We start from the raw sequence: 14,952 nt of genomic DNA, 5'->3' as shown, positions 1-14,952 counted from the left end.
AATTCCCCAGCCAGCCACTGCCCTACAGGCCACCGTAAAAAAGATCCTTTCTTTAGTGCAAACCTTAGGAACTAACCTTTGTGTCTTGCATTTATTTTAATCTTTTTCAGTGCCTTGGACTCAGCACGAGTACGACCTTGCCCAGTGGGCTTTCCGCAAATGGAAATTCCACCAGTTTACTTCTTTAAGAGATCAGCTGTGGGGCAATGCAGTCTACCTGAAGGAAGGCAATGCCATTAGTGTGGAGCTGAAAAAGAAGGTAAGGGGACTCCCAGAGCAAGGCTATCCATGATAAATCACAAGGTCCAGCTAGATCAGTGTTTCTCCAACTTGGCCACTTGAAGACAGGTGTCAGGGTTCCAAATAGCATCCAAAATTAAATCAGAGTCCGAGGCAAAGGATTCCTCAAAGTTCCAATTTATTAAGAGAGCCTTGTTGGCACATCTGGGGAAACCCAAATCTGAAAGCTTCCTGGTTTTCCCCACCCAGTTGAAAGTTCAAGATCTTGCCCCCACAACCACAAGTCCATCACATGGTCCAATCTTCCACTGCCATGCTGGCAGCTTCCACCCATCTAGTTCCAGCCAGGTGCAGAGACAAAGGATGACCTTGGCTCTATAGAAAGAATATTGTTATGGCTACATAGCATCTCATTCCATACAATCCCCCCTCCCATTTTCCCACCATAGAAAAAGCATAGCGGAATAATAGAAAGTGTGGCAGGCCAAAGACCCCAAAAGAAAAAAATGGCTGCAGGCCTGACAACAGGTGGACTTCAATTCCCAGAATCCCCCAGCCGGCTTGCATTCTGGGAGCGTGAAGTCCACGCATCTTAAATGGAGAAAGATCAAGTCGTTTGAACAAGCCTCTGGGTTTAGGCTAATTGGCTATTTGGCAAAGCCCACCAGTGGTGTCAAGCCTTCGTCGGAGCTGGAACTGGAGCTGAAGGAGATTGAGGGAACGGCTTCGTTGGCTCTGGAGGAATGTAGGGAGGAACGTGCCAGAGCCTTTCAGGATTGGGACGGCTTGTAGGCAGGGAGGAAGCGGGGGGGGGGGCAGGATGACCAAGAGCGGCTAAGCAGTGAACATGAGACAAAGCTCAAGCGATGAGCAAGGACCTCCCTCTCCTGATCCTCAAGCACGGAGAGTGGGGAGAAGGCAAGAACAGTGCAGGCTGACCCAACTACTCGGGAGGAGAGTGCTCTGCCCCTCTTTATAAAGCACTGAGAGTTAAGGAGACGCTCTAGGGAGGGGCATTTGTTGGAAACAAACGCTGAATTCATGGCGTTTTGTGTGCTGTTGCCAACATTGGACGTTTCCTGGATTTCTTGCTTTGTTCCTTTGCTTCCTTTACTAATTGACTTATTCCCTTGCCCTGCTGGAGTTCTTGTTTGCAGCCATTGTGCTCATAGCGTTGTGTTGGACTGGACTGTTTACAGCCAAAGGCTACTGGAAGTGTGTGTGTGAGAGAGAGGGGGGGAGAGAAGGAGGGAGAGGGGGGGAGGGGGAGAGAGGGGGAGAAAGAGAGAGAGATCACTTTGCTCTGGGACGTGCCAGAAATGTGGGAGCGTTTGGGAAATAGTTTGAGCAATAAAGGGGCGGTTTGAACTGTCAGCTGCCTGTGCTGCCTGTGTGCTATGCCCCGGGTCATCACAAGTGGCCATCAACCTTGAGGGCTTCCAAGAACCTCCATATGCAAGAACAGTATATATTGTCACAGTAGCACCACATCGGGGAGAAAAAGCCTTTGTTGTTTAGCTCTGCATCTACATCAACCTCTTATTTTTGGTCTTTACAGGTACAATTCCAGTTCGTTCTGCTGACCGACACACTCTACTCCCCGTTACCTCCGGAGCTGATGCCCGCCGACTCAGACAAGCCCCATGGCCATTGCCCCTTCCCTCGCACGGTGGTGGCAGTAGAGGTCCAGGATCTCAAGAATGGCGCTACTCACTACTGGTCCCTGGAAAAACTCAGGTGGGCAATGAATGGCTTTGAACCAGAGGGTGCCGTCTCTAGCATTGCTGCTGGGTGGGTGTTTGATTCTTTTTCCCGGCCCCTTTTCTCACATTTCCATTTGCAGTTCTGATCCTTTAAAAATCCTGTCCAGCATCACTGTACTTCCTTAAAACTGGTAAAGACTGTTGGGTCCCTGAATACAGGTAGTCCAGAGGTGGCATTCACTTACCTTTCCTATTGGTTCGCAAACATGTTTTTGTTTCCATGTGGAAACAAAAGTATTTATGTCCTTTTCTTTAAGCACGAAGTTCAGAAGCGGTTTCCATGTGGAAACAAAATAACTTATGTTCTTTTCTTTAAGCACAGCGGTTTCCATATGGAAACAAAAGTATTTATGTCTTTTTCTTTAAGCACAAAGTTCAGAAGTGGTTTCCATGTGGCAGTGGTGGGTTGCTTTTACTGTCACTATCAGTACGCTGATCACACACTCGCGCATTCTGTTTGTGCATGTGCCTGATGCGCTGTGCGCATGTGCGCAATCCACCACCCTTGCGACAACCAGTTAATTGTTGGGGCTCACACAGGCACCATAAAAACAGCTATAGAGTGCGGGCGGGTGCGCCAAACGAGCCACCTTACCGGTACGGTCTCAGCTGCTCCCGGCCACTACCAGTACAGCCATAGCAGCAACCACCTCTGCCATGTGGAAAGTGCTTATGTCCTTTTCTTTAATTTAGGTAGTCAATTTGGCCATTTCAGCCAAAATCAAGCAACTAGAATGTATTTCTAATGGTTGCACCACTAAATTCATAATTTTAAATCCCATGGACCACTAATATGAATTAGTGACGGGATGGGGTCCTTCAGGCACTTAGCTTGGCTGCCTGTTAGCGGAGAGAAGCGCCTGGGGTTAACCCGAGGTTTGCTGTCCATTGCAGCTAGGAATCTCAAATGGCCAAGAATGAATGTTTGTCTTATAGCCAGCCCAGGCATTAGATTTGACCACTGCAAACTGGAGCCTGGCCAAAGTTTCATGCACCGCTCACTGGAGCGCCCAGACTCCCAGCAATGAAGGAAAGGGCTGGAACTACTAAACAGGCAGCCAAGCTAAATGCCTGAAGGACCCCATCCTGTCAGCGTGCAGGAGTAATTACTTCGGTGGGCCGTATTCGGCCCAGGAACCGTAGTTTGAGGATTCCCGATTTAGTGCAATATTTTAAAAAATGCAAAAATGTAAAGATTTTTCTCCAGACCACCAAAATTTTCTCGCGGACCATCAGTGGTCCATGGACCACCAGTTGGTGACCGCTGCTTTAGGAGGCTTTTCAGCCCTGTGGGTGCTACAGTTTTTTTAAAAAACTGCTTCTGTAGGCAACAACCTTGGATGGTAGGCAGGCGGCCTGAAAACCTTTCACGTAATTTAAATGGATCCAGGCTATCTCTCTTGACCCCTTGGCCGTCTTTTGTTTCGTAGGCAGAGGCTGGAGCTGATGAGGGAAATGTACGACCGAGCTGGAGAGATTGCCTCCGATGCCCAGGAAGAGAACGAGAACACCATGACGGGCAGCGACCCTTTCTACGACCGCTTCCATTGGTTCAAGCTGGTTGGGAGGTAGGCGAAACCCTAATTCCATGCGGAAGAGAGGCCCATCGGCCTCGTGGGAATATCTTTAGCACGGCTGGGCCGACGGGGCGGCATTGTTCTGCCGTATCCCTCACCTAGATAGATGTATGGTTGGGACAGGACCAGCAGTGGGATTCAGCCGGTTCGCACCGGTTCACTGAACCGGTTGTTGCAAGGACCGTCTGGCCCCACCCGCCCCTTCCCTCCACGTGGCCCATTCATCATGCCAGGTAAGTGCAGGGCCCGCATGGAGGCTCTGGGAGGGTGAAAAATGGGTCTCCTGGAAGTCCAGAAACGGGCCCTTTTCCAACCTCCAGAGCCCGGGGGAGGCTCTTTTCGCCCTCTGTAGGCTTGGGAAAAGGCTCCAGAGACCCAGGGAGGGCAAAAACCAGGCCTATTGAAAGTACCAGAAGTCTGAAAATGGGCTTGTTTCCAGTCTCTGGAGCCTGAGGGAGGCCGTTTTTACCCTCCCGGAGGCTCAAAAAAAGCTCTACGGTCTGGGGAGGACAACCCCACCCCACCCCGCCATGGTGAAGGAGGCCAAGTATGCCGCGTCCACCCAGCAACCAGGCAGGAGTTCAAATTAGGCCATTCTTGCTCACTCTGAGATCTGGTTTTGGAAGAAGAGAAGGGTGAAAGATCCACGCTGATAATCCAGGCTTTGTTCAACTTAAAACCATCCAGGTAGCAGGATGTTGTTAATTAGTTTTTTTTTTTCTTAAAAAAAAAAAATCTAAATCGTACCGCTGGCCTGGTTTTCCTAAAATCCACCCAACTTATTTCCTAGTTTGGTGGAAATTTAGATTGGGGAAATTGCCTGGGTTGCCAATCAGCTTCTACCTCACCGAATGGTCTCCCTGCCTGTAGTGAGTTAGCTCCCCAAGAAAGAACGGATCGCGTGGTCTTCACCCTGACCCTTTAGCTTTCTATGGGAATTGGACTCCAGATGGATTTAAAATTCCATTTGAATGTATGCCGATTAGTGTACATTCAAAGTGACTGTTCTTCCCAAACATAACAAACCTTCTAAAGTTAAATCAATGATTCCTTTATTAGGAGCGCCGGCAGCCCCGGCAAAAAGTTTCTCTCTTATCGCAGGCTAACAAGTCTGTCTGGCCGGGAGATGAATAGCTGTCTGCCCCATCTATTCATCTCCGCCCCCTGCTAGGAGCTAGGGTACGGCTTCTCTAGCAGCGGTGGCTCTTCTGTCCCAAGGACCGGCCCATAGATTTCCACTGCTCTCCTCTCCTCTGCCTTCTGTGCATCTGCAGTCAGGCACTGGATCCAGTTGTTCCTCCTCTTCCTCATCAGCCACCTCCAGACCTGGCGGCTGTTGACTCTCCATCTGAGGGCTGACGGACGGCCCAGGCTCCGCCTCCGTCTCTCTCTCTCTCTCTGTCAACTCCATTCCCTCTTCCCCCTCGGAGCTCTCAGGTTGCCCTGATGCTGACCCTGACTCCCACACCCTCTCCTCCTCCTCCTCCTTCGATTCGGCTGCTGGAGAGGCCACAACAGTGACAACAAAAGCGATTCTATCTACCGCTCTGTTTCTATGCGCAGAGTTTTGCAGAATGGGTTGAAATATTTGGCTTTGACAGCTTAGTGGAAATGCTAGGTTTCTCTCGCCAGAAACCTTTTTGCTGCAATCCGCACCCAGCTCAGCGTAGGAGAGTCCGCCTTTCCTCCACACTGTGCTTTTGTCTCGCGCCCCTTCTCTGGCTCCCACCCCAAAAAAAGCTTTGCCTTGTGATTGTTGTTCTGGTGGGCTGTGCGCTGGGCTCTGCAGGCTGCGGAGCCCGTTTTTTTTTCGAACGAAGCTATCCCTTTCTCTCTCTCCCCCTCCCTTTCCCCCCCTCTATTCCTCCCTTGCCGCCTTAATCAAAGTGTTCCGTTGACCGATATCTCCAGCTCCCCCATTTTCCACGGCTGTGTGAATGAGCGCCTGGCTGACCGCACACCCTCCCCCACTTTCTCCACCGCCGATTCCGATATCACGGAGCTGGCTGACGAGCAGCAGGACGAGATGACGGATTTCGACGACGAGGCCTTTGTGGACGACACGGGCTCCGACCTTGGCACCGAGGAGGGATTGGACTGCTTCAGCGACGGCCATGACCCGTTTTACGACCGCTCCCCTTGGTTCATTTTGGTGGGAAGGTTGGTGAGGTCGATTGTAAGAATGACCAGCAGGGACTGGCTTTGTTGTTGTTTTTTCCCATGAGCTGCGTGTCCTTCCTGTCCAGGCAAATCACAGGCCAATTTTCCCCCAACTTATTATTTCAGGATAATTTGATTTCCTCTCCTTGAATTCCTAGCCTGCATCATACAGGTAGTCCTCAACTTACAATGGTTTGTTTAGCAACCGCTCAAAGTTACAACAGCAGTGGGGGAAAAAGGGACTTCCACACTTTACGACTGTTGCCGCATCCCCATGATCAAAACCTGGATACTTGGCAACTGACTCATACTTACGACAATTGCAGTGTCATGATTTCCCGCTTTTGCAACCTTCTGACAAACAAAGTCAGTGGGGAAGCCTGATTCGCTTAACAACCATGTGACTAATTTAACAGCCGCAGGGATTCACCACCGTGGCAAGAAAAGTCATAAAAGAGGGCCAACCTCCCTTAACCAATGTTTCACTTAGCAACATAAATGTTGGGCTAAATTGTGGTCGTAAGTTGAGGGCTACCTGTATTCTAGAATGACCCTAAAGCCTGTAGGCTTAGCTGGTCCCTGTGCAAAGGCCACTGTGAGCGTGGCATGAAAATGGACTTCTGGTACCTTCCTTTTTTTCATTTTTACTGATTTTAAAAAATCAGTATGTGTCCCACATCCTTGTCCTCTCTGGCAGGTTGGCAAAAACCCAATGAAAAATTAAAAAAAAAAAGAATTCTAAAAGCATCCACTAATTAAAAAAATTCTAAATCTTCTAAATTAAATTAAAGCAGTAACTCGGGAGCCTTGGATAAATTTTTAACCCTCTCCTAAATCATAACACAGAATGGAGCCTGCTTTAGCTGAATTGAAATGAGTTGTGTATGGAGGGCTTTAACAGAGGCGAGAGAATTAATTCTGGTGGGTCATTTTCATTTTCGATGTTTGCCTGGCCACCCATCGAAAATGTAACTCTGGATGACTCACAATAAAACCCAATAATAGTCAAATTGTCAGCCAAAAATCCAGCACTTCAGTTGTGCAACAGATGCTTGTTGAAACTGCTAAAATGTATGCCTCAGTGTGAAGATTGCACACAAGACTAAAAACTGCAGTCTCCACATTTTCCTTTGTAACCACCATGGCTTTGCCTTACCAGTACAATTGTGGCTTCTTACAGGCTCCCAGCTTAGCATGATGGGAGAGCCTATCCATTCTGTCTTTTTACCCTAAACAAGGCCACCGTTTAGAAATAACCAAACAGGCTTAACGGCATAGCAGGCTCCTTAAAAACCAGGAATTAGAAGTGGCACTCGGTTCATACCAGCGAGTTTTGGGATTGTGGCCAGAACGCCCTGCGTCTCGCTGTGACAAGTTGCCACTCTAGGAATTCCCATCTTTTATCTTCTTCCCGGCCCTGTTTCTTAAGCTAGAGCTTGTAGAGCGTGCAGGGGCTCACATCTGGATGCTGGTTTGGCCTCCGCTTTGCGGCTCAGAGGAAAAACGCCGGTCCTTGCAGTCAATTCTTTTGACACGCCGCCGTGTGAAATCAATGTTTGTTGGGTGGGGAAGGCGTCCGAAATGGGGCCTTCGCCTCCACATCCGCAGGGATGACATTTTCCAACCCATCCCAGACTTCCTTTGCGTTCCGTTTGTCGCCTTTCAATCCTTCCCCCCCCTTCCCCTCCCCCCTTTTTATTTCCACGTTAAAACTTTTTATTTTCTCATCTGACTTGGCTTTTTATGTGAAGATGCGGCTTTGTCTCACCAATCTTTGGGCTCATTGTTAACTCCCCTTTCCTTTCAGTCTGCTGCTTGCTGCCTTAAAAAAGGATTTGCTTCCCTCTGAAACAAGCATGCAAAGCAGGCTGGAAAAAAGGAGGTCGATTTGTCTTAGTTTTGAGTTCCAGCCATTTCAGTTTGTGCATCCATTGTGTTGATATTGCTGGTGTTTCCTCCCTTTTGTGTTGCACTCCACTGACGTTTTTTTTTTTTTTTTTACTTTTTTCTTTTGGTAGAATACACAGACCATTTGTGCTTGTGTTTTTGCATTGCTTTACCTTCTCTTCATTTCAGGAAATTCCCATCGGTTGTGGGGAAAGCACAAGGGCGCTGGCAGAATAGATTTAAAAAGATTTCCCATCTTTCTAGTCCACATTATCCCTTTTTCCTAGTTTAATTATTCATAGGTGTTTATATTTGGCCGCTTGTGACATAGAGCCCCTATATCTGTAGGGCCCGTCTATTGGGAGGGGTTGGGACGTAGCAAACACAATTTGAAATCCATGCCTGATTTTATTCTGCTGCAAAGACCAGGGTTCTTTTTAACATTTGGCAAAGCTACCATATTTTTCGGAGTATAAGACACACCGGAGTATAAGATGCACCAAGATTTTGAAGAGGCAAATTTTTTTAAAAAAGTTTTTGCACTCTGCAGACCTCCCAAAAATGGCCCGTTTTTCGCAAAAACAGGCCCATTTTTTGTCAGAAACTCGGCATGCATAGCCTTTAGGAGGTTTATAGAGTGCTGTTGGGGTGGGGGCAAAAACAAGCAAAAAACAGGCCTGTTTTTGGTCAAATAATGGCATGCATAGCCTTTACGAGGCTTATAGAGTACTCCTGTGGGGTTGGGTGGGGGCAAAAAATGGCCCATTTTTCACCCATTTTTGCCCTCCCCAGCCCCCAGGAGCACTCTGGAAGCCTCCTAAAGGCTATGCACGGCCATTTTGATTAAGGGGACGGGGTTTAGGGAGGCCAAAAATGATGTACTCAGTGTATAAGATGCACTCAGATTTTCACCCTCTTTTTGGAGGGAAAAAGGTGCGTCTTATACTGCAAAAAATATGGTAATCGAACAAAAATGCAACATTTAAATTGCTGTGTTAAGTTTTAAATGTAAACGGTACAGTCATAAAGTGTTTCTGCCTCTCAATGCAAAATACAAGGCCTTTAAAAACATTGTTATGGCTTCTAAATGTAAGCAGCAATCTTGACATTGCCAAGAAAGCGACAGTAACTGGTTAAAATATTAAAAAAATATTCCAGTCTTCAAAATGCATAGTGAAGAAGAGTTAAAATTTGACGTGTTCAGTAATTGCCTTCATAAGTTTTTCTTTTAAGTTTTCATGTCATGTAATCAAGTGAGAGTTCTCTGTGAGATGGATTAAAATCGTCAGTGATTTGTTAAAAGATTAGGATGAGTTTACCTGTGTTTCAAAGGGACACGGTGGCTCAGTGGCTAAGACGCTGAGCTTGTTGATCAGAAAGGTCGGCGGTTCGAATCCCTAGCACCGTGTAACAGAGTGAGCTCCCATTACTTGTCCCAGATTCTGCCAACCTAGCAGTTCGAAAGCACATTAAAAAATGCAAGTAGAAAAATAGGGACTACCTTTCGTGGGAAGGTCACAGCGTTCCATGCACCTTCGGTGTTTAGTCACGCCGCCCACATGACCATAGAGAAGTCTTTGGACAGCGTTGGCTCTTCAGGTTTGAAACGGAGATGAGCACCGCCCCCTAGAGTCAGGAACGACTAGCACATATGTGTGAGGGGAACCTTTACCTTTAGCTGTGTTTCATTTCAAACTTCCTAACAGATGTTACTATGTTTGTCCTCAACCCAATGACATCACTACTCAAATTATTCAAATGTAACTCTTGTTTTACAAATGACAGTCTAAGGTTTGGTTTCCATCCTTTTTTTCCCTTCAGGGCATTTGTATATTTAAGCAATCTTCTCTATCCAGTGCCCCTCATCCACAGAGTGGCTGTTGTCAGTGAGAAGGGAGAAGTGCGTGGATTTCTGCGTGTGGCAGTCCAAGCTATAGCTGGTAAGTTGTAGCCAGGCTCTGCCGCGAAGTGGAAGGTAACTGGTGGTTGGTTCATGGCATTGTTGGTTTGTTCATGGTTTGGGCCAGTAACAGAATTGTAATCTTTTAAACATGGAAGTCAGGGCGTTTGAAAGCTATTTTCTCTGACTCAGGGGTCGGCAACCTTAAACACACAAAGAGCCACAAAGATCCTAACCAGAAGCCCCCCACTCAATTCTGCAGCCGACTGGAAGTCCACTTCCCCCACCATAGAGTCTTCTCCTAGTGTGGCATTCTTTTTCTTCTGCTGACCAGAAGTCTGGTTCCCCCACCATAGAGTCTCCTCCTAGCGCGGCGTCCTTTTTCCTCTACCTGTCCTAGCCAAAAGTCCTATCAATTGTGGAGTTGACCAGCTACAGGGAGCCGCAGCAGAGGGATGAAAGAGCCACATGCAGCTCCAGAGCCGCAGGTTGCCGACCCCTGCTCTAACTACTGCATTTTGCCTCTTTCCCTTCGAGGGCTCCTTGGTGTTCTCTGAGCTTGGTGGTATTCTTGCAGACATTTTATTACTAAAGCAGGTGACGTTATGATGACGTGCTCTGCACTGATATGTTACCTAGTTTGGTAATGAAACATCTGCAGAGAAAACCACCAAGCTCAGAGAGCATCAAGGACCCCACAGTTCAGCCCTATGCTACAAATCTCCTCCTCCATCGGATCTTTTTCTTTTTTTTTCGATAGCCGATGAAGAGGCCCCCGATTATGGCTCGGGCGTTCGGCAGTCTGGCACAGCCAAGATCTCATTTGATAACGAGTATTTCGACAAGGTAATGTCTTAACTTAAGTGCATCTCTATAGTCTTGGCATTCAAGGAGCAAAGAAGGATTGTGTTATGGCCCACTAGTGGCCAGCAGAGTTGGCAGCAGATTCGGACAGTGAGGAGGTTGGGGAGGAAGATGGACCAGTCCTGGAGTCTGGGGAAGGCTCTGATGAGAGCTCTGTGTCGGAGGCAGAGAGGGGACCAGGGAATAAAAGAGGAGCGAAAGGGGAGTAGAGTTTGCAGGAGACAATTTGTTCCTTCCAAGTATTGTGTCATCTGAAAGATATCGGCCTGGCCGCTCTCCAAGCCTGATAAAGGTCGGTGATTGTGAACTAACTTGAAAGACTGTGGGAGAGGAAAGACCTCGGCTGGAGAGGAATCCACTGTAAATAAAATAAAAGGGGTTTATCGGGATGAGGACTCGGCTTCATGCTGCTGGGGAAGCCCAGATCAGAACAGATTCATACGGGAAGAAAGCCGGAGGCCATCTTCACTAGGCATCTCCCGTTTTTTGTGGTTCCCCAGAGCAACTTTTCATCCGTGTCCGTGATTCGTTCCGGACTGTCCTTAGAAGAACTGAGGATCGTCGAGGGACAAGGCCAGAGCACGGAAGTCAGTACACCCCCTGAAGAAATCAACAGGATGAACGAGCTGGGTAAGTCGAGCAGAACTCACTGCATGTAGAAAATCTCTTCTGATACTTGGAGGTCCCAGAGAGATTGGAGATGCATCAAATTAAGCTGGGGCCGTAGTGTGCTGTGCTGGCGCCAGATCCTAAAATATTTCAAGGGAGAGAGAAGCTTTATGACTTGCAGTCTCTGCATGGAGCTGTTCCCAGCTTTTAGTTTACTTTATTGCCATTGCACACATGGTACAACGAAATTAAATGCCGTCTTCAGTCTACATTATAACTATAAAAACAAAAACACAAGCATTTACTTTCTATATAATTGAAATGGAAAGCCTGATATTGCACTATACCAGGGATGGTGAACCTTTTGGGCACCAAGTGCCAAAAGAAGAACGTTTTGAACACGTGTGCATGTGCAAGGGGCTGGAGCAGCACCGGAAACCTGAAGAACTGCTGACTGGCGCACACATTTTTGGGGAGCATTTTTGGGGCCGTTTTCAGGCCGTTTTGGATGCTGTTTTCAGGCTGTTTTTTCGGGGCATTTGTGGCTGTTTTTCAGCCTATTTGCCCTTGTTTTTATTGCCCTGTACCGGCTGCCAAATGGTAATAGTTCAAAAAAAAAAAAAGGGCGCCCAGGATGAGATGGGTCTTTAAGAATGTTTTGAACTTTCTTAAGGCAGCGGGAGCTATCAAACTCTTCCAAAGAGGGGAGAGGGGCAACCCATGATCCTCTGGGCAATGACGTCGCCCCCCTGGAGCGCTGTCCTATCTGCCCCTGTGCAATTGGCAAACCAGACACAAGGGCAGTAAGTTAAAATACTCCATATGGTGCAGCAGTAGAAGGTCTCCAGCAGTGTTTCATTCAGTTGTTGTGTTCTGCCTCGGGCGTTGTAGGCTTGCTTGGGGCATGCAGTTAACTCCACGCTTAGGAATCTCTTTCAGACCAAGTTTATTAACAGGCATTCTTAATAGCAAAACCTACAGTTCAGTGTTAAGATGCTTCTGACTTCCCATAATGTGTCCCATCGCATGGTGTAAAAAGACGATGATTTTATCCCCATGCTGAGCGGAGATAAAATTTGCTACTACTCCAGTTCACAAAGGCATACAAACTGACCAGCTATAAACTTTGCATCTGGGTAAAATGCCCCAGAGGCCAATCATATACAGAGATGTGATCACATGTCATGGAACTACATTTCCCATAAGGCAGTCTGCCTACATTTCCCATGAGGTAGTTTCTTAAAGGAGACAGTTCTTAATTCCTATACTAGCTACACGCTGCTGGGGCAGCACATGTTGTTTCCTGAGAAGTCTTTCCAGGGGTCTTTGAAACTTAGAGATGTCCCGATGTCTGTTTGGATGCCCTCAAGGCCACCTCTGGATCTGAGGTCTCTCTCAAAGCGATGACCATAGCCACGTTGGGCAAAGAACAGGCCGCACGCATCTTGGATGTGACTTACTGCATTTTTCAAGCATAAGACGCACTGGAGTATAAGATGCACCAAGGTTTTGAAGAGGCAATTTTTTTCAAAAAAGGTTTTTGCACTCTGCAAACCTCACAAAAATGGGCCATTTTTCGCAAAAACGGGCTTGTTTTGTTTTCAAAAAAAGGGCATGGATAGCCTTTGGGAGGCTTGTAGAGTGCTCCTGGGGGGTGGGGGGCAAAAACGAGCAAAAAACAGCCTGTTTTTTTGCAAAAATGGGCCCGTTTTTTGTCAGAAAAAAGGGGCATAGGTAGCCTTTAGGAGGCTTATAGAGTGCTCCTGGGGGCTGGGTGGCCCGTTTTTCACTCATTTCTGCCCTCCCCAGTCCCCAGGAGCTCTCTGGAAGCCTTCTAAAGGCTATCCATGACCATTTTGGTGAAGGGGGCGGGGTTTCTGAAGGCAAAAAATGCTGTATTCAGTGAATAAGACACATCCAGATTTTCAGCCTCTTTTTTTGAGGGGAAAAAGGTTCGTTGTATACTCCGAAAAATCCGGTAACTCCGAGTGGAAAATGCTTGAAGATGGTTGCAATCCATTCTGAGACGGCACTCCTTTTAAAAAATATTTAAATATTTTTTTCCAGACCTGAAATCCAGCACCCTGTTGGATGGCAAGATGGCCATGGAAGGCTTTACTGAGGAGGTTGGGGAACACCTGAAACTGGGCAGTGTCTTTACCTTCCGGGTGACAGTGCTCCAGGCCAATGGGATCCTCCCAGAATATGCAGATATCTTCTGCCAATTCAAGTAAGTCTAAGCAAGCTCCTTGTCCTCATGTTTGCACAAAGTCCAACCCCCTGCTCAGGCAGGAAACCCTATCCCATTTCAGACAATTGCTTGTCCAATCTGTTCTTGAAAGCCTCCAGTGATGGAGGACTCACAACTTCTGGAGGCAAGCTGTTCCACTGATTAATTGCTTCTGGTGCAATTGCACCAGCACTGGTGGATGACTGCAAATAGGCTTATTATACATTTAGATGTTGCTTTGAACCTGATTTGATTCCATCTACTACTATCCCGATGCCTCTGGGAGAGGCCTGCTGATTTCATCCCCAGGCAATCTCACAGCAGTTCTTCTTTTGTTGAAGAAAGCTATGCTGCCAGATGTATTCCCTCAAACACCAGGGAAATGCTCAGAGAAAGTCTTAACGGGCAAAAGGGGAAGAGGAGGGGGAGGGGGGAAGGAAAAGGAGAAAATCAGTGATTTATATTAGCCTATATTCACACTAAAAGAGCAAAATGCATTCTTTTATTAAATAAGTACATTGGTAGACTAAGAGGAGGAGGAGGAAATCAATGGTTAACATCAGTATATATTCACACTAGCAGGGAAAATACATTCTTTTAATAAATTAAACAATTGTTAAAATAAGACGAGGAGAAAGAGGAAATGGTTAATATCAATGTATATTCACACTAAGAGCAAAGTACATTTTAAATAAACAAATATAAAATTGTTGTTAGGTAAGCTCCCTGTTGGGAGAGCGAGTACGTACAGTGAAGCGTTGTGAGAGTTGTGTTGGAGAACACGCAAACCAGCATACAGAGACACTGCAGTTTAAATAGGCTTTTACTTTCGTGGAAATAGAGATATCAGAATCCATCAAACAGTCCAAATCATACACGGATAAGACAGTCAGTCATCAACGTCTTTCAGTTAAGGGATAATCCAAATAACATAGTCCAGTATCATATAATCAGTCCGGTACACAAAGTTTGCTAACAGTTGCAAAACTTACAATAACTCACAGCACTTTCTAACAGCCAGCTTCCAAAACATTCAGATCAGATCAGCCCAGCATCTAACGAAACAGAGAGCTAACAGTCCTTCTGGCTCCCTCTTATGGCCGATTGAGGAAAACAGCAACCAATCACATTTTACAGTATGATTTAAAGAAACAGATACAGCATTGCTATACGATTTATATATTGCCAACCCAATATATATAATATATAATAGAATTATATTCCTAACATTCTCCCCTTTGGGTAGGACAATGTATAAATCTTACAATCTTAAGCCGTATTCATCGCAACAACGTTTATGCTTTACATTACCTTGGGACTTAGTAAAATGATCTGCGATGTTATCTTTAGACATACAATACTCCAGTGAAACTAATTTACTATTATATTCCTAACAATTGTTATAATAAATGGAGAAGGAAGTGGAGGAGGAGGAGGAAGAAGAAGCAAAGGAAGAGCTTGACTCCCTCTTTGGGGCAGCCCCCGAGATATCGGAACACTGCTATCGTGTCACCCCTAGTCCTTCTTTTCATTAAACTAGGCTACATGTAAACTATATGATTTCCTGCCTAAGCCAGGGATTGGACTAGAAGACCTCCAAGGTCCCTTCCAAGTCTTGTTATTCTGCTTTCTGATGTGGGTGATGGCGGGTGTACCGGTAGTCCTTGACCTTAAGACCCTCATTGGGGCCCGAACGAACATGGCTAATCGAGGCGATGATGG

The 14,952-nt window shown here is 46.6% G+C and overlaps 1 protein-coding gene across 4 annotated transcripts in view; it reads left to right on the top strand.

The window, feature by feature from the left end:
* KIF1B (kinesin family member 1B) overlaps positions 1-14,952 on the top strand; it is a 135,050-nt gene that overhangs the window by 91,363 nt on the left and 28,735 nt on the right. For 2 of the 4 annotated variants that reach the window (XM_087701977.1, XM_087701976.1), the window contains 8 exons: positions 111-259; positions 1,799-1,977; positions 3,434-3,571; positions 5,468-5,740; positions 9,449-9,567; positions 10,288-10,373; positions 10,892-11,021; positions 13,068-13,230. In XM_087701977.1, the coding sequence (XP_087558103.1) occupies positions 111-259; positions 1,799-1,977; positions 3,434-3,571; positions 5,468-5,740; positions 9,449-9,567; positions 10,288-10,373; positions 10,892-11,021; positions 13,068-13,230 (1,237 nt within the window). The remainder of the gene's footprint in view (positions 1-110; positions 260-1,798; positions 1,978-3,433; positions 3,572-5,467; positions 5,741-9,448; positions 9,568-10,287; positions 10,374-10,891; positions 11,022-13,067; positions 13,231-14,952) is intronic. The other 2 variants (XM_087701978.1, XM_087701979.1) reach the window with 2 other exon arrangements.

This window comes from Thamnophis sirtalis, unplaced genomic scaffold (assembly GCF_051295495.1).
Source record: "Thamnophis sirtalis isolate CommonGarterSnake01/CBP01778 unplaced genomic scaffold, rThaSir2_p1.2 scaffold_15, whole genome shotgun sequence".
NCBI lineage: Eukaryota > Metazoa > Chordata > Lepidosauria > Squamata > Natricidae > Thamnophis > Thamnophis sirtalis.
The sequence above is the reverse complement of the archived record's forward strand: the minus strand, read 5'-3'. Positions and strand labels throughout refer to the sequence as shown.